General features: G+C 31.4%; 1 protein-coding gene across 4 annotated transcripts in view; it reads right to left on the bottom strand.

Moving 5' to 3' along the window:
• LOC145268279 (histone lysine acetyltransferase CREBBP-like) overlaps positions 1-24,983 on the bottom strand; it is a 107,519-nt gene that overhangs the window by 41,443 nt on the left and 41,093 nt on the right. For all 4 annotated transcript variants that reach the window (XM_080123671.1, XM_080123673.1, XM_080123672.1 and 1 more), the window contains exons 5-11: positions 24,088-24,240; positions 23,710-23,944; positions 21,089-21,206; positions 19,342-19,486; positions 16,847-17,160; positions 11,883-12,506; positions 6,105-6,627 (exon numbers count right to left, since the gene is read on the bottom strand). In XM_080123671.1, the coding sequence (XP_079979797.1) occupies positions 6,105-6,627; positions 11,883-12,506; positions 16,847-17,160; positions 19,342-19,486; positions 21,089-21,206; positions 23,710-23,944; positions 24,088-24,240 (2,112 nt within the window). The remainder of the gene's footprint in view (positions 1-6,104; positions 6,628-11,882; positions 12,507-16,846; positions 17,161-19,341; positions 19,487-21,088; positions 21,207-23,709; positions 23,945-24,087; positions 24,241-24,983) is intronic.

Raw genomic sequence — 24,983 nt, 5'->3', positions numbered from 1 at the left:
AAATTGAATTTTGCTAAATTGGCCTAAGATTTTCGGTTTTCAGAAAAGATTTACCTCCCTTTTGTTATGATTCAACCTCACTTTTAAAAAAAAATTTTTTATGCAAAACTCCATTTTTACTAATTGTCTTCGAAAACTATTTTCATTAATAATTAATTTTCTACCTTATTTTTTTGTAATTTTTGGATATGTTCATTACTGCAACATGGCAATTCAGTAGACAGCATTGGTTTCACTTGAAACTCAACATTTAGTTTTTTGAATTTCACTACAACAATGAAAAACCGTTACTGTTTCGCCTATTACACATACTGAGGAGTTATATCCCTTGTATGATTTGATAAACATGCTCATGTGACTAGCACCTCCTTTGCTTTTATGATTCACTGACGGGGCTACCCAGTATTGTTTGGGACAAAAGTACATTTCTATGAAATCCCTCTCTCTCTCTACTCTTCTTTTACATCTACCCCGTTTTTATCAACTCCCACTTTTTCTTTTACTCAGCCAATTCTTCTTTTTTAGATAACCAATTTCTCTAGAAATATGTACACTGACAAAACCTCTCCCTCGCGATATTTTGTTGAGACAAAAAAAAGTTGTTTTTTTTAAAAAATGAAATGCTAGATTAAACCTGGTTTCCTCCAGGAACTAGCTTTTGATGCAAAATTCCCAACATAATAAACTGAACTAATTTTGAAATTACAAAGTATAAGCAAACTTGTTCAGTTGCAAGATGGCATGAAATTATTACAAAACTAGACTAATAGAAATCAGGTGTCAAATGCAAATTTATTTCAAAGAGGTAAAAGAAAAAATTTCAAATGTACCGGATCAGTACATAACTTTGGTAATTATGGAATTGTAAAAGGATTTCAGAAAGATTCTTTGATTTTGCATACATTAAACACCAATTTTCATCATTTTCAATGCTGAACCCATTTAATATTGTTAAGGTAAACTAAATCTGCAATCAGATTTACATTCAGAGCAAAATATTTTGCGATTAGGGATATAGGGTTTCCTTTCATACATTCCTGGAAAGTTTAAGCTCTTCAGAAATTTTGATATGGGAATGTTTACTTCTTATGTTATGTGAATATTTATTATTTATGTTTCTTTGGCAAATCAACAAAACACTCTCAGACTACCCGAGAGCTCATTGCTCAGACTTCTTTGCTTAACATTCACAAGCAACATGAATTGGAAGTAATACAAGTTCCTGTTGACATCCCCCCCCCCCAAGTAAGACACTTTATCAGATCTCCATTACTAGCGATTACGATATTATCCCATTGATTACTGTACACGCAATAACCCTTACTCCAGAGTGGCCTCCGGGCCTTGATAAGTGGTGATTTCCTTGTAAAAAAAAAAAAAAAAAAAAAATACATTGAGGACATTGCTAATGCTGCTGCCGTTTATCATGCTAAAAAAAAGTTATACACACGTGAAAGCATCCCATATCTTTATAAAGCCACCATTTGCCCATGATTGAAATAGTGTTGCCACATCTGGACTGGTGCATCTACTACTAGTCTCTCCCTCTAATAAGTCCTGTACTGTCAATTAAGGTCCAACCTCTGTCCCATTACCACAATATTGCATCCCTATGCCTGTTTTAAAAGTATTTTAATGGAATGTGTTCTGATGAACTTATAACGTTTGTGCCCTATCCCTCAATGTACAAACCCCAAACTAAACCATTAAACAACAAAATCCTATCCTTTCACTGTTGAAGTCCTTAGATACCAGAAAACCTTCTGCACTAATAGTTTCTTCCCTTGAACTGTTAAACTTTGGAATTCCCTCTCCGTTTCCAACTTCCCTGATGGTACTAACCTGCAGAAGTTTAAATGTAATGTGAACAGACATCTCACCACTCAATTCCCCACAGACATTATCCTGAAATAGTAACCCCCTAACATCCAAGTGGAAATATGCCTTGTTTAAAAAAAGAGAGAGAACACGGCTGAAAGATCAACATTACATTTGTCAACTGCCAACATTTCAGATATACAAATTGCCATAAAAAATATTAAAATGGAGTAGCTATGAAAAAAAAAAAAAAAAAAAATGTTCATTTTCAGAAGTTGTAAAATTGGTTGCAGTTAAAATTTTTTTTTTTTTTTTTTTTTTAGATTAAATAATTTCATTACTTTAACATTCATGAATGTAGGTTAATCATTTGTATGTATATCAAAGTTTTTAATGTTAAGTAGCAAAAATATACTGCATTAAATTACATCAAACAACTTCAATTAGTCATATGTAACACTGGAATATTTACATGCCACTTCGCAAATCTAGAGTTTGAACTCAGGTTTAGATTGGAGGGGGGGGGAGACTTTCAAAGTATGAGGACGTAAAATTTATTTATTTTTAAATTAATAATTTAAATTAAAGAAATGAAAAGCTAATTATAAATAGGCAAATGCTTGTCAATTTTGTTATCAAACTTGACTAAGAAATTGCGATGTACATATGTATTTTACACACAAAAAATACACAAATCAATACAGGCTTCAAAATTTTGTAGATTGATAACTGATAACTTGAATTTTTTTTTGATTATCCAAACCACTGTTCTCATCTTGGTGCTCATGATATTTTGATTGATGTAACATCCAACCTTTGTTCAAGTACATCTTCTCAAACTCTGCAATTTTATGTCAAATAAGGAAATTCATGCAGAATTTTGGACAGAACCCATTAATCCCCTGGGAATAGATTGTTCTCATTTTATCAGCTTTGACCAAGTAGTGACGATGGACATGAGATGCAATGGATAAACACATTGAATAACAAACGGTTTTAAATGACTGTTAAAGATTCAATCCTCACTACAGGCAACACTAAGGATAAAATAATTACTTAAGACTTCAACAGTCATGACTGAATGAGAACAATGTATGGCATAAAGCATCTAGTTAAAAATATGTGTTTAACTACTTTTAGAAATTGGCTATCAAACTAACCTACCCCTCGCAAATTTTTTTCATCCCTCTTTCTATCAAACTCATCCTTATTTCCTATTTTTCTTGGCCTCCCTATAGAAACTCCTACAACAGCTGTTCTACATCTATTAACCAAAAATTCTTATCCATTCTTTCAATGTAAAAAAAGTGGAAGCTTTACCATTATAAACCAGCATTGTTAGTGCGATTATGTATGAAAGTGAAACCAGACATGTGAGGGTTGAGGATATGTGTTGCATAGAGAAACATGATACGATGAATGTATAATCCAAGTATTAAAGATAGAAGGCAGATGCAGAACAGGAGACTTAGTTGATATGGTCACGATGAGAGAATGGATGCGAGTTCTTGAGTCAATAGATATAGAACAGTTGGCAGGTGAAGATCAAAGATAACACAAAAGTAAGGAGGTGAGCAGAGTTAGTTTAGAAGTCAATTATGTAAAACAGGCCTTAAACCGATGATGCTTAACCAAAACATTTTGCTTTACTACATTAAAATGCTTAAAACAAACTCATTAAATGGAAAGTACATGAAAACTATTTATAAAAAGCATTTTGTGTGTGCATTTGTCTAAGTTTGTTCCTGCAGACTCTGAAACAGCTGGGTCAATTTTTTTTTTTTTTTTTAAATTATACATAAATATATGTTGTGTTCATAAGTGCTAAGAAGGAACAGTCTAATTTTGACCAAAAATAACACCCTTATACAGCCTAACATTACAAGTGTATTTGAGAAGTCAACAGCAGACAAGTAAAAGGGCGTGACATATAAAATCAAGAGTAGATTCTTTCAAAATGATTTTTTTAGAGCATAAATGAACCATAATACTTAACTTATGAACTTGAAACTTTTAATTTAAGCTATTATATAAAATAATTTTATGAAATCAACAGTAGGTTCTCTACAGTGCAATGTAAACTATAATATATTGTGGACTCAATCATTGCAAGAAGACATGTGAAGCTTCCTCCTGGTGCACTGTGGTGGGTCCTTGACTACAGCAGGCAATCAATCGACTTAATTGAAAAGTGGGGGATTTCACGAATTTCGATGACAATAAAAGTATTGGAAATGTGAAATATCTGTTAATTCTCATTTAATCCCAGGCAACGTCGAGTCTCCCTGCTAGTTTACAATATTAAATAAGGTTTCATTGTCTGATTTTTTTTTTTTTTTTTTTTTTTTTTTACGTTTATAATTTAATAAATTTGATTAGGTGCTTATTTAATATTTATAGATACATACAAAATATGTTGGTTCAAAATAAGAAAACTTATGGATAAACTTACTTATCAAAGTAGTATTAAAAAAAAATTGGGGTTCTTTTTTTTTTATTTTTGATTTTATTGTAGTGAAATTTGAAAATGGGAAAATTGAATTTCAGGTGAAACCTACGGTATCTACTATCATAGTAATGAACATATCCAAAAAAGGCAGAAAATTAATTATTAATGAAACAGTTTTCGAAGACAATTAGCAAAAACTGAGTTTTGCCAAAAAAAAAAAATAAATAAAAAAATAAAATAAAAGGAAACTGAAGAGGTTGAATCATAACAAAAAAGGGAGGTAAATCTTTTCTGAAAATCAAATCTTTAGCCAATTTAGCAAAACTAAATTTTTCTAATTGTTTTTGAAAACTATTTTCATTAATAATTAATTTTCTACTATATTGGTTTTTCGTAATTTTTGTTTATGACAATTCAGTAGATGCCATTGGTTCCACTTGAAATTCAACTCCAATAACAAGTATCACTATTTGGAGTCAACTCCAGACCGTATGGCGTCTTCGTATTAAAAAGGAGATAATCTTCTATGACAAATCTGACATGAATATTCCTATTTACTTGCCTCCTGACGAGGGCAGAGTTAGACACAAGGTTAATGCAGGGAAAATCCAGCTCCCAAGATGGGCCACTCTGGACAGGAACAAAAAAGAATTGCCTAAATCATGAAAGATTTCTCCTCCCCTGACCGAGAACAAAAAAAGTGAAGTGTAGCATCAAAATAGATAACTACACTGATCTTCTGAAGGTCAAGCATGCTTGAAATTAATTTTTTAAAGTTTGTTGACTGAATTATAATAAAAAAAAAATTATATTACTATGCAATAGTAATTTTATTTTTTATTATTACAATTCTACTGAATAATTTTACATAATTTGTGGTGTACTTTTTTCACTATTTGTCACTATAAGTAATTATATCTAAGTTTTTCCTATTTTATTTTGAACTGACATATTTCGCATATTTACATAAAAATACTTTATTTTGTGATAAAATAAGGTTTGGAAGCTACAGCTATGAATTTTCGTATTAATCAAAAGCAGAGATTTTTAAAACTGATGCCAGATTTTTTTTTTTTGCTGTTCACATTTTTATTTGCATAGTCCTACTTTTTATAGATTAATTTGCATTTTTAATTAGTTTTTTTTTAGCAATAAAATTTCGCTCTTGTTATTTTATGTGCTCTTTTTAAATGTTTTTTTCTTGTTGTTTTAACCACTGATTAACTCTGGATTAGAACCAAAGTAAAAATTCTCTCAGATGAATCTTTTCTTCACTAATTAAGGACACAGGGAATGTATAGAGCAGTGAAGAGATCAATTTAGACCAAAGGAATACTTGCTTTTGTCCCAATCCAAAGTGACTCTTTTGAATAGTAGGATTTTCCCCACATTAAAAACTGCTCTTGTGGCTAACCGCTGTCGTGGAGAGGCAAGTTAATCGGGGACTCACCACATAAAAACAGTAAATATACAAATACATGTATAATTTAAAAAGTTATTTCTGTTCTTGACCAGAATTCTCCCATATAAAAAAACAAAAAAAAAAAAAAAAAAAAAAAAAAAAACGTATGATACACATACATGCAGTCCAAAAATCATGTTAATTGATCAAATAGTTTTATTAAAAATTCCAAGAAACAAAGGGAGATAACTTCATTTATACTTACTAAATATATTATTAATGTCTATGAATTCTCATTAATCGCTTAAAATTTGATTATCTTTATAAACTACTTGATCAATTCATATGACTTTTGGAATATGTTTTTCATTTTGTCAGTATGTACATCAGTAAATAATAAAATAAAAAAAAATAAATTAAAATGACTGATTTTACCTTTCTTAGATTTTGGTGGAGTGCCTGACCCTGGAGTAGTTTGTGCTAATGGCCCTAAAGCGCTAGCTTTTGATTCACCACCATTAATGTTTTCTGTATTTCCACATCCAGTTGTTTCAGGACTAGTTGTTTCAGCAACGGGCTCTTCTTTCACTTGTGATACTGTCAATGTTTCATCCTTCACATCAGATTTTATAGTTGAAGATTTAATGTCTGATAAATTTAATTTGTTATCTGGTTCCATTTCTTGTTTTATAAAATCCTGTTTAATAATTTCTTGTTTTATACAGTCATGTTTAATCATCTCCTGTTTTAGAAATTCTGGTTTTATTATTTCTGACTTAATTTCTGTTTTTATCTCTGTAGGAGTAACAGTAGTGGTAGTGGCTGTCGTGGTAGCAGTGACTACAGAGGACACACTAGTGGTTGTTATCGTAGTAGTTGTAACAGTAGAAAGTGCTTCCGATAAACATAATCCTGGTTCCTGCTTCACTTTTAATTCAGGCAAGGGTTCGACCGAATCCTGTGGGCAGAAAAGAAACAAAAACTATTAATAAATTAAAAACAATCAGCTTAAGCATTCGAACTATTTTTCTAATGAATGAAAACGAAAGTTTTCTACGAAAAATTTAAATCACAATATTTGCAGGTTTTAAAAAGTAACTGGTGCTTGCACATTATAATCTATATTTATAAAGTAGTGTGAGTATATGTGTGTGTGCATGTACAACTCTTCTACAGCCCACACCACTGGAGCGATTATGACCAAACTTGACATGATGATGGTCTCTGATGATGGTGCACACCATTTTTCAAGGTTAAGGCTGGAACTTTGCTGTACATTCACGTACCCAAGCATACAGCCAAGTCCCATGTGAAGTGCGGGTACTTTGCTAGTCAGATATAAAAAGAATGCATTTAAAGTAAAATATTATATAAATTAGTACCCCCCCCCCCCAAAAAAAAAAACAGTTTAACTAAAATTATATTTTATTCTCTTAGTACAGGTATATAGTATATTATTGCAACCATCTTAATGTTTGTTGGTGATTTTCTGTACAATTAAATGTATAAAATTCTAATAGTTTGCACATAAAAAGGGACTTTTAAAACCTGAAATCAATAAATTTTATTTGACTTAATTTAAAGGAGAAATATTATTTTGGTTGTTGAACATATTAGTGTTCGAACAAACCTCTGGAATGAATTATAGTCAAGCACCAATGTACTACTGTATATGATAAAAAAAAAAATTATTGAATAATAATTTTATAATTTCTTCTATTGCGGCTAATTCTGTATGACAAACTGACTTATATCCTTTGTTTTCAGTTAATTCTGGTTATTTTAAATGAGAGAATGGTGAATTAAGAATATATGATAAGAACAAGGATATTTTTGTGTGTGTGTGTGTGTGTGTGTGTGTGTGTGTGTGTGTGGAGGGGGGATAATTCTGGTATATTTTCTCCATTATTTTTCATAATTATTGGAATTTTTATACTAATTTCGATATGACATGTAATTATGTAACAGTGTTTTTACTAAAAGTGCATTTTTTTGACATCTAATGATAATGCACAAGCACGAAAATAATCCAATCAAACTTAATGAAAATAATCATTGGCCACAAATTTTTAGATGCATCTCTACAGGGCATTCTGCTAAATGGTCCGTATGTTACACCTAAATTTCATCACACATAGATTAAAAAGTCTATAACTTAAATACAAATTTTTTTGCTTACTTAGAGATATCTGTATTAAAAGTGCAAAACTTTCACCATGACTAATGTTTGTGCAAAATTTCAAAAAAAAAAAAAAAAAAAAAAATCCAAATGGTGGTTATTAAGAAAAGTGCAAATAAATAAATGAATGAGCAATTTTGAAGCAAGAATTATCCCAGAAAATCCATTCTGCCAATAACTTACTTCCACATGACTAATGTTTGTACAAAAGTTAAAAAATATTGAAAGTGTGCAAACAAACGAGCAGGAGTTAATTACTGGGTCTAATCTCTCACTTGTTGAGGGACCAATTGGAATAAAATATTTCAAATTAACTTTCAGGTAATGCCTAGAAGCTTTTTGGTTGGCAAAAAAAAAAAAAAAACCCTTCAAAATAGCTTCAAGTTTAGTATAGCAGTGTTGGAACATATCATCTATTTGACCCAAATTGATTGAAGACGTCATGGCTGCAATTTTAAGTTACTATTTTATCAAATTAAAACTATTTTTTTTAGAACTTTGGGGTTCATATTTAAACTTACACTAAAAAGAAAAAAAAAAAAAAAAAAAAAAAAAAAAAAAATTCTTTATTGTCAAAGAATGAAAATGTTATATTTAAAAAAAATCACATAAAATGACCAAGTCGTTTTTCATTTATTTAATCTAATTTACAATTTTTTAGAAATTAACTATTTTTAGCAGCCATTGATGACCTTATTTAGGGAGAAATAGATAAATCTCAGTGGAGTAGTCTGCTCTTGATAGATTTACCTACATTTTGGAATATGCATCTATTAAGTGATAAGTACACTACAAAGGTTTTTCTGTATTTTTCTTTAAAGTAAAATTCTAAATTAAGAACCAAAATTTTTTAGGGATGGGAAAGGTATGTTGGGAAGAGGGCGCTAAATAGCTTTGAAAATGTTTGATCTTTTAATGCATAAGGATTTGCTAAGAATTTTAAAACCAGTTTAAATGACTTTCCATCAAGCATCATGCTCCTAAATATTTTTCACATTTTGAAGTAATCTTTTTTTTTTTTTAGTAGTAGGGTAAGTAAAATTATTTTAAATATGTGTTGTACATAACCCGTCCTAAGGACGGTAAAATTATTTGATATACATGCTGTAAATTACCTATCCTATGGAAGGTATAATTATTTCATACATGTGTAATACCCGTCCTAGGGTAAGTAAAGTATTCTTTTGCTCGAGATAGCAAATGATACATAGACATTAAAAATTCCTCTATCCTAAGAATAATAGGTATGTTCAAAATCAACTTTTTTCTCATTGTCTTATACGGTCTCAAGAAATGCCAAGTAGACCTGCTAGTCTTCTTTTTTAAAAGATAATGTGTGTGTGTCTTGGATGATGGATATCAAAAAATTGCCAAAAAAAAATATTAATTCCTTCACCCTCAACTCACCAGTTTTCTACAAGGGTTGTTTTTTTCCGCCAACATTTTTCAAGTAATCATCTCTTTTCAATTGACTAGCCTTAATTTCCACATTCACGACTTCTGGTTTTGCTATGGATGCATCGGCAAAGACTTCAAATTTTTTTTTTTTTTTTTCTCACCTTTTCCTCCTCCATATTACAGGTTTGAGTCTGCCTGCCTGCCTACTACCACTTTTTTTCTTCCTTTTTTTTTTTTTTTTTTCAATCTTTCTCCACCCAAACTGCCGACCATTTTGATTCTACTACTTTTTCTTTTTTTTTCAGGACCCGGGCAACACCGGTTATCACTGCTAGTTCTATATTAAAACAATAAAGGTTTCTTTTGCAAAACAATATGCAAATTAGTTAACTTTATGATTTAAATTGCATATACATAAGCAATATATAAAAATGATAGAATCCTATCCCCGCCCTCACCCCTTTCATTATCTCATATATTCTTTTTTCACATTCTAACAGTTGTTTTAAGCACAATTGTTTGAATCTCTGTTGCACTTGGTTCACCAGGTATATTTGCCGAGAAACTTTTGAAATTCTTTTATGAGAGTTTCATTAGTCCTATAATTACTGGAATGATGGAGATCTTCCTAAGTTTCCAGTTTCTTCTCATATCGTACATAAGACCATGGTATTTTGCTCATAGCTCTGTTTACCCCAGCACCATTCGGAATACTAACTTCTTTCTCTTTATCCCATATCACTAATAATAATTTAATAGCAGTTTTATAGGAATTGCATAGTCATAGTGGATGGTGTATGACTTATTTCCAACTGTTCTCAGGACTTTCTGCTGAATTTGATATTCAACTTCCAATGGAAATATTTACAGACTCCATTGTGTTGCATTGTATAATAGCTGCCCCCCAGCAGAACCTTATAGGTGCGTGAGGTGATTCACACTACTTCTGTGCGGCAGGACCTGCACTTGTCATTGCCAAGACCACTCATCTTCTTAAAAGTATTGGTCACCAAGCGGTGAGGTTTTTATATTTATTTTCTGTAAATGCAACAATTATTTTCTATAAGTGCAGCGATCCTCTTTTTAGCTAGTTTACAGAGCCTTATGGTGAATCATGGGTGAATTAATTCAGAATACTTAGCACACTATTGGTTGGCGCATTCTTCTATTGCGAGTAACTGAATATATGGGTTTAATCTCACTATCAGTGCAAAAAGTGCACTAAAATTTAGATATACATATAGAAGTCACATTATTCAATTTTTTTTTCTCTGTCCGAATGCATCAGAGAGGATTGGATTCCAGATTGTATTGTTATGACTGAACTTATGTATTCAAAACCTGAAAGTTTCATCTCTCTGTTGTAGATATTGATAGTGTGAGACTAAGCAAGCAACCTGTGTCATAGACGTACATCAGAAGTAGAAATGAGTCATTGAATGCTTGACAAAAGCGCATTGAGAATAGTGGTGATTACATAGAAAAATACATTCTGGAACATAAAAGATTGCTCATTTTAATGGTACTTCTCTGGTCTTCATAGTTCTTTAAGAAAGCTTTACTTTTAGAATGACTCTGGTATAATGAAGATAAAGTGTGATTAGTTTTTTTGAGAAATAATCTATTTACTTAACATTTAGAATTATGAATTATAAATTTGTAGTCTTTACTATAAAAGCCAATAACTTTAAAATCTAATAAACTATTCTTTGCCATAAAAAAGTGTTGAATAGTGAAATGTGAAAGCATAAGTATCTACTTTTATCACAAATATTAATTTTTCAATATTACATAATTTCTCACCTGTCTGTTAAAATGTATGTATGTATATCTGCCCAAAAACTTTCGACAGAGGTTATGGATTTCCACAAAATCGGTATCGTTTTGAAGCTCAACCTTTCAGCTGACAAATATTGAAAAATTGACTAAAACATTAATTCTTTCACCCTCAACAGGGCACTTTTCTACAAGGAGGGGGGGGTCACTTTTTTCGCCAATATTTTTCGAAAGTGTTGTTTGTGATGGACACGACGGCAAAGAAATCATTTTTTTTTTTTTCACATTCTTTTCCTCCTTCACGGTACAGGGGTTCAAACCTGCCTGCCTACTATTACTATTTTTTTTTTGCTCAACATATCGCCAAACACCTAGGCAATGCCGGGCACCCAGGCTAGTCTATTACATGAATCTCACTTGTCTGTTTGAATGTATGTATGTATATTTGTTTGTACTGTATGCGCGTTGAAGTCAACCATTACAAAATTTATTGAACACGCAAAGGGAGATAACTCCAGTTAAAGCGTCGACACTCCCTCCCCATCTTTAATTCTAGCTTTTCTTCCTTAAAATTCGAACCTTTTGCTCGGTATCATAAATTGTTTTTTTCGCTGTAAAATAAAAACTACTTGATGAAATTAAGTGAAATTTTTTGTGGGAGAACTTCGTTCCATAACGGATACATACAATTTAAACTTTTCGATATTTTCATTTTTTAATGTCTTGGTTATCTTAACCTTGACCAAAGGGAAGATAACCAGAGTAGACTAGTTACATTCACATTATATTCATACTACCTGATATAGGATTTATTTTCAAAGAATTTTAGAACAATGTTTTAAAAAAATGTTGATACATACTGGCAACTGTTTTCCTTTGGACATCATCATCTCTGGTTGATTTGGCTGTGTCATTTGTTTTGGTGTCAATGGCTGAGGTTTTTGAGGTGTTAGTGCCTTTTGACCACTGCCACCCTTTTGAGACTGGGGCAAAACTTTCTGTGGGGTGTTGGACTGTGGAGTTGTAGGTTGTGAAGGGGGTTGTGGTTGTTTTGGTGTATGTTGCTGTTGTGGTGTAAGTGGCTTCTGGAGTGAAGTTTGTTGAGGTTGTGGTGTGCTTTGCTGCGACGGTTGAGATACTTGGGGTGGCTGTGGTTGAAGAGTAGCCTGTTGTTGTTGCTGTTGTTGTTGTTGCTGTTGTGGTGGTGGTGGTGGTATTGGAGCTGGTTGTTGTGGCTGCTGCTGATGAGGTTGCATAGGCTGCGTTTGTGGTGGTAGTTGCATAGACGGCTGCATGTGTGTCTGCGGAAGGGTTACTTGTTGTTGAGCTGTTGAAGGAACGGTTGGAAGAGGCTGTGTTTGTGGCTGTTGAGGAATTGACGGATGCGCCTGAGTCTGGCCAGGTGTTGTTGGTTGCTGAGGAATCGACAGTGGTTGAGATTCAGAAAGTAACCCACTCAGTTGTGAAGGAATTGTTTGGAGTGGCTGCAAGAAAGAAAGAAAAATATAATTAGATTCACAAAAATTCATTAAAATTCTTTTTATGAGAACAATTTTGAAATGGATAAGAAATACTAATGACTCCTCCAGCAAATTTCTCTGACTATTATCTGAATAAACACTAATGCCAGCCTTAATAATAAAGGAAGAAATGCACAGAAAAAAAATATTTAAGAATATACTATTTTCTTAAATTAAATCTAATTCTTTTCTCTAAAAGGGATATAAATAAGACAAATTTCTGTAAAAAAAGGGGTTTTTGTCCAGAATTCCTACTATATTAAAAAAACTAAAATAAAAAATCTGTATGATGCATGTACCAATGATGAAAAGAAAATATAATTAAAAAAAATTACAAACTGATCAAGCAATTTTATTTTTTATAAAGAAAATCATTTTTAAGCAATTAATAGAAATTTGTAGGCATTACAATATAAATTTAGTAAATATAAATTATTGTAGAGTTATCTATTGAAATTTTTTTCCAAAGTGATGGGCAAGATAATCGTTTTTTGATTGCTCATAAAATTTGCTTTTCTTTATCTATATAAATAAAACAGTAGATGTATGTGTGTGAGTGTATGTGGAAAAATTTAAATGATAAACTTGAACTACTGATCATATAACACCAAAATTAACAGGAAATAGTAATCATATACCAAGGATAATTTATAACAAGTTAAATCTTTGTTTGGATAAATGAATAATGCATACAGAAATATATAGGCAAGTTGAAATGCAAAATGTTCATTTCAATATTTCTATTACTTTTGCACATGTGCAAATTCATTCATAGCTTCAAGCTTAAATTTAAATCTTTCTTATCTATCTCTTGATAGCTCAAACGATAGGGAATGCGGATGGAGCACTAAATGTTTTGGTTTCGATTCCAGTTGATGGCACCCAAGTCCTTTTTATTTTATTTTTCTTAATCTGTACTATAGTGGGTAAAATATTCAATAGAGAAGCTCTGTAATAATAAATAAGAAATCTGCATAAATTTAAATATATTTAAGCACATTTTACGACTAGGCAAGCCTCCCCACTCTTGTTAAAAATAATACTTGATCGATTTATGTGATTTTTACAATGTCATATTTTTCTTTTATCACGGGTACACACATCGTACAGATTTTTCTTTGTTTTTAATATAAGAGGAATTCTGAACAAAACCAAAACTATTTTGCAAATATTCCCTTTCCACTCAAAGTTTATCACTTCTCATTTTTGGCTTTTACATTTTATCAGATTAATAAGCATAAAATTGTGAATTCCTTCAAAAGATAAAAAAAATTCTTGAGAAATAACAAAAACGCTTAATTCAACCTTCAAATTCTAATTTTTTTTTCAATCAAGGGGCAATGAAATTTGAGAAAAAAAAAAAAAAAAAAAAAAAAAAAAAAGTAAAAAATAGGTTTCAAAAATACTTTAAATTTGAGTTGTAGATTTATGATAAAAAAAAATGTAGATTTTCAATGTTGCAAGAGTTTGAAAAATAATTGTAAGAATAACAATATGTACTTATGAAAATCACTTTTACAATTATAGATAGGCTAATTAAATAACCTGCAATAATACTAACTCAGCAGTGACAATAGTGTAGCACATAAAATATAATTTAAATAAGTGCCATTAAGAAACATGGTAAAAAAAAAAAAAAGAAAGAAACTAGCAGGAGTAGGAAGAAATGATAAAACAGTGCGAAATGGAAAAATTAAAAAATCTACGATTAGACCAAGAGTATATAAATGAGACTAGGCTAGTTGCCCCCCCCCCCCAAAGCACATCTGCCCAAATAATCAGTCAAGTAGCAAAACCCTACCCCTTCACTGAGATTCCTGGATGCTGCAAAGCTTTCTATTCTAATAGTTTCTCTTCTCAGACTGCTAAACTTTCACATTCCACCTCTGTTTTCTGCTTCCCTGACTGTACTAACATGCAGAAATGTAAACGTGATGTGAACAAACATCTCCCATAGTGTCTTGTTGACAGGATCCCAAATAGTAGTCCTTTACGTCCAAGTGGCGGTAGGAATGAAAAAATTGTTATGTAAAAAAAAATTTTTTTTAAAAAGTTCAAGACAGTTTATTTATTTCTGTTCCAAGAAGTTAGACACAAAGTCAGGTGAGGTTTTAAGTTTTAAAAACTTACTTCACAAGTTTTAATTTCATTTTTTTAAATTTATCAAATTTTGTTAAAACTTGTTTTTCTTTGTATGTGCGTTTATAAAAAGAATGCTCCAAGTTCATTATTTCTGTCAGGAAGGATTTTTGAATATTATTCATAGGTTTTTAAAATTATTCATTGCTCAATTACATTTTCTAAAATTATTGATTGTTCGATTTTATTTTCACAAAGTTTTTGATCATTCGATTTTAGTTTGTTCATTCCCTAAATAAAGTATTTGTCTCCTGTTTCAAACATACAAAAATTTTGCATAAATAAAATAAACACAGGAATTATGTATGTAGTTACAAACTATTTAATATAAAATACATACTAGAATTTGGACACACACACATAACAACTGCAGCAAAGACTTTTCGCCGGGGTTCTCAGGGTGTGTGAGTGTGGGGGATTACTATTCTTTAGAACTTTTTATATACTCTCTAAATCATAATATCTACGATTTGCGAATTGATGTTGTATCTACATTTATTTTGATTGACTTTTATAAAATTCATGCTATTCCTTCCTCTTGCATGTTTGTTTGGCTTTTTCATAAAAAAAACAAAAAAAAACAAAAAAAAAAAAAAAAAAAAAAAAAAAAAAACACTGAATCGAAAGCATCGTGCCAGGATGTCCAGAAAGCAATCAGCTTTGATCAATGTCAGGGAAACCCCTCATATCAGACAATTGATATTCATTTGGACACTTCCTTTTTGTGGGGAGCTGGTTTTCCCCAATAAATTTCAATGCTTTTCATTTCCCATGGCTCTCTAGCCCCCTGCTAATATATATGTAATGTTAAAAGTCCACGTCTGCTTCTAGGTAGTGATTTAAAACGTTATGAGGGTTTTTTGAAGCATGAAAAATGATGTTACATTTTGTATTTAATATTTTTGTTACTTTTTATATTTCAAGCGGACCTCTGCTCTTGGTCACAAAAAAGTATCCTTACATATATACATAATAAGTTTAAAAAAAAATCATCTTCATTTATGAGATCATGCTGATTAGAGTTTATGGTTGTTTTTTTTTTTCTTTTAACTTATATTTTTGCTTTGCTACTCACTGTGCTTTTCCACTTAAGATTTCCTATAGAAATTGCTTTATTCTTTATGGATATAATATTCTCTTTCTAATATATATATATATATATATATATATATGCCCAGTCTATAACTATATTTGAACAGATCATTATTAAATCTGAATATAGGTTTTAACTGGACGATCATGATAAATGAAAACAAAATAGAAAAAAATTTATATAACAAATAAACCCAAAGTAAAAGCAATGTTTGTTACATATGCAAAAAAGCATTTTAAAATGTGCAACTCTTTGTGCAGTCATGTGTCAGACTAAATAGTTTTCATGAGGTTATTAATTTTACTATAAATCCTCATTAACAAAGTTTATAATTCTCAGAATGTGCATTACTTTATAACATATTTCATTGCAATCAGGTTTCATTTTTTTTTTTTTTTTTTTTAAATATACATTAAAACAATAGGCTTTTATCCAGAATTCACTCTATATTAAAAATAAAAGTGTATAAGGTATTGTATCCACAACAGAAGTAAAATATCACATTCCAAAAATTACATAAACTCATCAAGTAGTTTTATTTTTATAAAGAAAATGTTTAAGTGATTAATAGGAATTTGTAAACATTACAATATAAATAAATAATGAATTATTGTCAAGTTATTTCCCTTTTGCTCGAGTTTTTTTTTTTTTTTTAAATGGACAATACAACCACTGTTGGGTTACTCATAAAATTTGACATTCTAATTTAAAAATACAACTCCTTGATCATTTGTGATTTTTGGAATATATTTTTATGTCATCACAGATATGAACATAATAGATTTTTCTTTAATTTTGTTTTTTTAATATAGAGAGAATTCTGAACAAAAATCAAACAATTTTTAATGTTTTAATTACAATATTTCCAGTTACGTTAGAGATATTCTTTCACACAAAAAATGCCCAAGTGGCCATGTTTTTGGCATGCTTAAACACCCCTTTTTTGAGAAACATACCCCCCAATTATTTCAATATCTCACGTAACAGTAAACATAGTAATCAAAAAATAATTATCAAGTGAATTTGATAAAGTTGTTTTAATAAAAGAAAAAATAAATATAAGTGTTCATACATCTACGTGATACGAAGGACTTGAAGCAATTATTGCCGAAGGCGAAACTGACGATACTACAGGTGATGACAAGGGTGGAGATGGTGTTGGGTTTGTACTTGCCGGACCAGAACCACGACTGACCGCAAATTGTGTTGGCACATCTACCCTATTTGGTCGCACACTGACTGGAGGAGGAGGTGGCGTTGTGCGAAGAGGTAGAGAAGGTGCCATTGGCAGTCTTTGCATAGGAGTTCCTGAGGGCAGTCCGTAAGGATCAGGAGGACTCTGCAATTGAGTTGGTAACCGCTGACCAGAATTCAACAGAGGACCATCTAAGTAAAAAGAGACAGGATTAACATGAGAAAAATTAAAATTGGAATGATAAAAGAATCAATACTATACTTTATACTATGTATTAAATAATAATAAAATCTGAACTTAGCTTTATAACATAGAAAAAGTTATACTTATAAAAATTAATGTTATTTTCTAAAAAGCTTAACATTTTAGTTTATGTATGAAAAAAAAAAAAAAAAAAAAGATACATATTTATATAGAGATGCGAGTGAAATATATCAGTTCAAAATAAAATAATAGGAAAACTTATGAATACACTTATTACTGAACACCAAAAAATAAGGGAGTAGAATTTCAATAAAAAAATTCAAGTCACTTTATAACGCTGAGTCTATGAATTTCAAACAGGATTGTGTGGAGTCTTTCTATTAGATTATTTTCTACTCCATGCTAGTTTGACACGAATGCCGTTTGGAATTTGTGGATTCCAAATATTAAATTAACTTTATCAAAATTCTACTCTTATTTGCAATCATTTTTGGTGTACACTAATACTTTCTCTGATAAGGAAGTATTATTTTGAATAAATACATTTCATTTGAGTAGCTATATAAATAAGCACTAAGAAAAATTACTATAAAACTATCTAAAAATGAGAAAGTTTAAGCAATAAATTAAATAAATTGAAGCCCTTCGAAATGATAAAAAAAATCTTACAATAGATTAATGGTGGAAGTCAATGTTCGTTTCTTCTTATAACTTATTAACCATAGTTGTGTCTGAGGCTAACATTTCATTAGGATATATATATATATATATATATATATATATGACTTCCTTCAGTCTTGACAGACTATGGATACCCACTGTAAGGGGCCTGCACATGAAATTTTTGTGGCAAGAGTTGCACAATCTCCAACCACACCTCTCGAGTCGACATTGTTGGATACCAGTGGAGGTTCAAAATGACTGGAAACAATGTTGAGATAAGCAGAAAGCATATACAGCGCCTCAAATTTCCAAAAGGTCACCCATCTGGTACTAGCCAGGCTCAATGTTGCTTAACTTTGATCATCTGATGAGAACCAGTGTGTCAACGTGATTATGCCGTATTCCAACAAACCAGCCCGGATCTGATCTTGACATCAAACAAAACCAAGCAAAGATCACAAGAGAAATAAATTATATCACTATGTGGTTCACTGGGAAGAAGAAACCTATATAACTCTCCATCCAAGTGTTTAAGGATTTTCCTTACTTTCAAAATCATGAGCAATTAAAGTAGTTAAGAATAGGTTTCTTCTTCCCAGTGGACCTCATAGTGATATAATTCATTTCTCTTGTGATCTTTGCTTGGTTTTGTTTGATGTCAAGATCAGATCTGGACTGGTTTGTTGGAATAACTAGTTTTGTTACTCATGATAACATCACTCTAAGACAAACCTTTACTTTGAATTTATAAACCATCATGCAGCCATGATGTTTGACCTTCAATGACTATTTTTATTTGAATATTCAGTAAGGGGAAACATATTCATGTCAGGATATCTTGACAAACCCCAATAGAGAGAGAGAGATTGAAGAGACCTGAGGATGGCATCTAGTGGGCATTAAGTTTTAGATTATTTGGATCAGTTTGCTTTGTAATATTTTGAATAAATTTGGTTACGGTTTCTGCAGGTTATGAGGATGTGTTTCACAGTAAAGGGGTATTTTACGTTTGAAGTGAAGAAAGGGGCTAAATAAATAGGAGCGGGTGAGGTAGGCATGTCAAACACAAAGTCAGATTCATATGAATTGATGTACAGGAAACCTAAAATGACTCCTAATAATTTTTCAAGGTTAAGAGGAAAACAAACATCTCAAGAGAAACTGGGTTACATCTTTGTAAATATTAGTATACAAATTTAATTTGAAAATTTAAAACTGAATGATATTGAATGATATAATATAATTTTTTTTTCTAAATGATTTAAAATCTTTTTTTTTCTGAGACTTTCAATGTAAAAACAACATATTCATAGAAAAAGACATGTTTTTTTCTCTTCATTTTGTTGCAGGTGGTACTAACCCGAGGGGGTTGGTCTCTTGTGTGGAGAGAGAGAGAGAGTGAGAGGGAGCGAGAGAAAAACATCTTTGTTACAATAAACAGAAGTCTTTTTAAATACTGAACATATCAATGTGAATAACAGATTAAAAATAGTTTTGTCACTTACTTGGCTGACCTGCAGGACGCATTGGTATATTAGGTTGGTTAGCTGGAACAGGTTGCATATTTTGCTGTTGTCGTTTCATTCTTTTCTCCTCTAATTCCTTCTGTATTTTATAAATTTTCTCAGCTAATAAATGATAATACTCTTCCTGAAATTAAAAAAAAAAAATTAAAAAAATAAGATATTAAAAAAAGAAAAAGAAAAAAAAAACTTTCAAAGATCTATCAAAAGAAACATTCAATATATTATCCTATGAATTTAAAGGAAATGCCTTTTAATACATGTTGCATACTACTTAGCAGTAAGACCTCTAGATACAAGATGTTAAATACATAAGCTTACTTGACAGAATTTAACCTCTAAGGTCAGAAGTCACTACAGAAAGTTAATTTTGTTTTATTTAATTATGTGAACTGATTTTGAAGTGAGACCAGACAGAAGAGGGGAAGGGGGGGGTAGACTTTTAACGAAGAAACACATGATGTGAAGTCCAAGGACTTAGGGTTCCTGATTCACTAGTGAGTATAGTCCAATCAGAAGCAACTCCTAGCTAAGGAAAAATGAATATCCAATATAATTAAGATAAATAAAATATAGTTTAAGTTTGAATTGTTTTTTTCATCTTCAAGAACATGTTCAGCAATGATGTCCAACCCTTTCTCTCTTCCATTGACATACATCTAATATTGATCATGAAAGCTTACTTTTAGAGCTGGGAGCTCCACAGTTAAACCCACCCCCCTCTCAAACTTTTGAATCATGCAACTGAGAAGCATGATTGGAATCATGCTAACAAATATTTGATCTTCACAGATTTTTTAAGAAAGTTAATTCAACTATTTTTGATCCATACCTGATACGATATGTTAGAAAACACAACGAAAATATGTTTGTATGACAAACTGATAAGTATTAAACAAAACAAAGTAATAAGATGACTGATAAGATACCATTCACACAAATACTTTTATTTATTTTTCAACATATCTTATCCTAAAGATATGGATCAGAATATCATGGCATATATTTCCAAATATAGTTAATTTAATTCCCTTCAAACATCTGAAAATCCAATATTTGTGAATAGGCAGCTAGCTATGCACCCCAACTATACCACAAAGAAGTCTATAGTATAGTTAGTAATCTTTTGGAGGGCCAAAAAGCTCTGCTGATTATAGGCTGATGGCCAAACAGCTGTGACTACATGGTCATGGAGGACAAATATGTATAAAAAAAAAAAAAAAAAAAAAAAAAAAAAATTTAAATATACAATTATATTTAAATGATACCACTTATTTTACTTTAGGAATAAATAAATGAAAAAAAAAAAAATAATAAAAATAATTCCGAAAAAATATTTCTGTATTGTGCTCCAAAACAAAATTCAGTCAAGGCCTGGAGGTTACTGACAGTTGGTATTGAATGTTATGTCTTGACTACTCCATGGAAAGGAGCTTTTATTAATCCAAATAATTCCAGGGGTTACTTTAAATCAATTTATCTACAAGCTGTTGATACTGTAAATGTTTTATCAAGTGTAGAAACCAACAATAAACCACTTTGAAGAAAGCTAATAATAGCTTATGGTTGAAATGATTTTTATTTAAGAAAATTCATTTAGCAAGGAGGAAAATATGAAAATGAAAATATATCAAGTTAATAAAAACGTAATACTAAAATAAACTTTCTTTTTCAACTATAAATAACTTAAATAAGTTATAAAAATCAAAAACAAATCTGAGAAACTTACTCTGTCATTAGCTGTTTCATACATGTCCCCTTCAACCTTCTTGGCATAATCGACTAGATTCTTCATTCTCCTGTCCTTATATGCTGCAGGATCAGGAGTAGGAAATATTGCATGTACTCTGAAAAAAAAAAAAAAAAAAAAAAAAATAAATAAATAAATACGATAAAAAATAAAATATCAATGTGATGGCAACCTTCTGTCTCTTGAGACAATGGCATTCTGCACCTAGTTTGGTTTACTACAGCGTCTGCTGTGGCTAACCAAGTGCACGCCTGAGCAGATAAGAGAACTTCGTTTGGCGATTTATCAGTGTCCCCTTCTTGGCGTTGCAGGTAGACTCCAACGGAAAGGCAAGCCAATACAGTTGGTGCCAGCGCGGCTGCAGGAGCTGCCAGAAAGCTTCAACATCTGCTTATCGGTCTCCAAATCGGATTTTTTGTCAGGGTTTACTCCCTTAGCCTTTACCAAGGCATCCACAAGGCAGTGGGGCATTTTCATGGTACACAACAAATAATGAAATGACCAAAATAAAAACTTTTTATTATTATTATTATTATACAATATGTTTCTCTCTGAGGAAAATAAAAGTGTAGAATTTGTATTTAAAAAAAAAAAAAAAAAAAAAAAAAATTATTTACACCTAAACATAATTCAAAGTAAAAATTTATAACCCCCATGTACTTCCTGTAGTTTTATATGAATTTGAATGTCAACTGTACTCTAAAATTACATCAGAAAGTAGACCTTCCAAAGCCATTATAATTGATTATAAACTATCTGATCACATCAGTATAGCAGAGTTGCAAAAACTCACTAGCATCTCATCAATATCTTCTGTCATCTAACTTAAAGTCTTGAGATTGTTTGGTCATGTTAAGCGTTTCAGTACAAAATATGCACTGATGGCATTGTTCAAGGAAGCCACTCGAAAGATAGACAAAAGAAAATATAGTTTGACTTTTGTGAATGGGCAAAATTGATCATAAACCAAGCGGACATCTTGGTCAAAGATCGTAAAGCTAAGAGAACACTCAACGATGTTAGTTCATATTTTGTAGCTAGCAGAGAAAATGTTTAAAATATACAAATACAAGAAAGTTTTATATTATTAAGCATTTTTTTTTTTTTTAAAATATATGTGTCACATAACATACTAATTTTATTTAGCTTAGAAGTACATTGAACAGTTTAAAAATTATTCTTTCTACAATAAAGTTTCATGATAAAGTTTTTTTTCTATATATTTAAAAAAGGAGAGAGAAGCTCTAGTTCTTGAATGATTTTTTTTTTATAAACAAAAAAAAAAAAAGAAAGTTAACTGATTTAATATCTTACGCATAAAGTGATAAGACTTAATCACGTACACTAAAGTTCTCCTCCGCTCAGGGATGGAAAGCATAGAAGCCACCTTAAACCAGACACTGTCTACGCTGTGCTGGACACCTTGCCCGAATGCCCCAAAATCACCTACTAAAGCAAGCTCTTCATTCAGAACTTGCTATTGGAACTAGACTCCATGGCACACCAAAACGCCTCTTTAAAGATCAACTGAAATCTACTCTTAAGGTGACCAAAATTGATACAAACAACTTCGAGAGCTGGAGAAGAATAATATATGTGGGGTGAACAAAAAAAAAAAAAAAAAAAAAAGCCTAAATAAAAGCTGGAGGTCAACAACCTGTAAACCCTCCTATCCACTGTGGTGGCTGCAGCCATCTCTTCCGTGTACAGATAGGACCTTTTCTGCATTGTATGAAGTATCAATAAACAAAATGTATACTTGTATCCAAGTTCCGCCAACGATAATGACAATCCATAAGGAACCCTAGTCAGTATCCTTGCACTATATGCTGGAAGGGTGTTAAGAAGCAACGTGATACCATGTAGCCTGCACCTATGCAGGTCACAAAAAATACACTGACCTGAAGAGGAAGTTTGCCCCAAATCCCAAATGTAGATGTAGAAGACATGTGCATCCTATTCCCATAAAGAGATGGTACTATATGATAATACCCTGAAGGTACTAGCCCTTTCTGCTATCTAGAAGATGATAGCAGTGAACTCAATACAGGCACGAGAGTGAAGGCAGTTTGAGTAAAACTCACAAAATTTTGCTCAAGCTGTTTACTCTGATAATATCATCAGCTGTCCCTCTCTACATCTGAACTAAGTTTCTATAACAGCTCTACTAGGAACATCATGATATATGGTAGTGAGTGTTTGGCTCTCAGTCATCTTTTGCTCACCTACAGCACAATGAAAGATCCATGATTAGATGTGAAATCTGACCAAACCCAACACAGAGGATTTGTTAAAACCACTACACTTGCACAGTATGGCGGTTATTCTTAGAATAACATAACAACATAGAATTGATTACTGATATAGTCATGCGAAATGTTCATCTGTTAATAAACCGTTGTAAAAGCATGAATTTCTAAATCGCAGGAAGGTTGACCGATCAAGGAAAACTTGAAAGCAAGTGATTGGATAAAACTGCACAGAGCGGAATTTGGAGATTGTTGACCCGCTGAACAGCGAAAAGTGAAGAGTAACCTTGTGCGAGATCAGAAAACATCTAACCTCTGAAAAGTGATGTTAAAGAAGAAAGATATACTTACAACCTATGAACAAGATGATTTCTTAAATCTTGAGTGACACACTGATGCCAGGACTTTGATCCTCGACTAGGTTGATTCAAAGCTTGAACTCCAGTGTTGGCTGCAACACCACTTGTAACACCAGTAAATAAAACACCAGTACCCTGTGGTCTCTGTAACATATCTTGCCGTTGGGCATTCTGGTTATTAGGATTTAACTGCGTTGATAACATGCCAGGCTGAGCTGGTACTTGGCCTGAAATATATGAATTTAAGTAAATTAGAATCTGGAAAAGTCAAATATTGTATAAAAATACAAACTAACATTGTGCAGAAAATCTTTTCAGATGACTTACAGTGGAACGTAGAATTATGAAAGTGATTAAATGTAACACATACCTGGTTGAGTGGAGAGAGTTGATCGAATTGGAGGAACGGTATTACCACTCGTAGCCTGCTTGTATGTAAGGCCAAGAGCATCATATGCACGCTGCAGATCTCTAACGCCAGGAGATTGGGTGCTAACAGGAACAGTAGGCGTCTGCTGGACCACTGGAAAAAAAGGAAAAAAGAAAGGGCTCAGATAATATAATCCATTTTATAATTCTATATTTCATGCAAAGTAAGCTTTATTTATTTTGGAATAAACCTTTTAGAATTATTACAGAAGCACAATACCTAATACAGGGCTCTACATTGAGAGTGAAACAGTCGTGAGTTATTTTTCAAAGTGGCGATTAGAAATAATGAAACACTTCTCTTTTAGTGATTGTATTTATTTAATTGAAAATCTTCCAAATATACTGAGCAAAAAATGTCTAACCTTAATTTGTTTTTATAATAAAACAGGCAAAGTCAAATTATTTAAACAATAAAAGATTTAACAGAACAATATATATATACATATATTTTTTTTTTTAACGAATGTATTTTATAAAAAAAAAAAAAAAAAAAAATCTGAAGAAATTCAAATGTTTATACCCTCCAGTTTCAACATAAAATTCGGTGCATATTTAGAATTACACTTATTTAGAAAAATAATCAGAAATGTATTTATGATGTACATTCTCATCCCAGAACAAAGATGTCATATTCTAAAAATCATGTGGGTTTGGCTAGTAACTTTTCTATTTGGCTAGTAAATGAAAATGTTTAGTTGTCAAAAGGTCAACTAAAGATAAATTTGTTTGTAGAGCCCTGTAATATAAACAATTTATTATATACAATTAATTGGACACAACTTGTTATTTTGCAAATACCTTTCACATGAATATTGAGGCATGTAATTTATAATA

Source organism: Euprymna scolopes, chromosome 43 (assembly GCF_053919585.1).
Source record: "Euprymna scolopes isolate OS-2025 chromosome 43, ASM5391958v1, whole genome shotgun sequence".
Classification (NCBI taxonomy): domain Eukaryota; kingdom Metazoa; phylum Mollusca; class Cephalopoda; order Sepiida; family Sepiolidae; genus Euprymna; species Euprymna scolopes.
The sequence above is the reverse complement of the archived record's forward strand: the minus strand, read 5'-3'. Positions and strand labels throughout refer to the sequence as shown.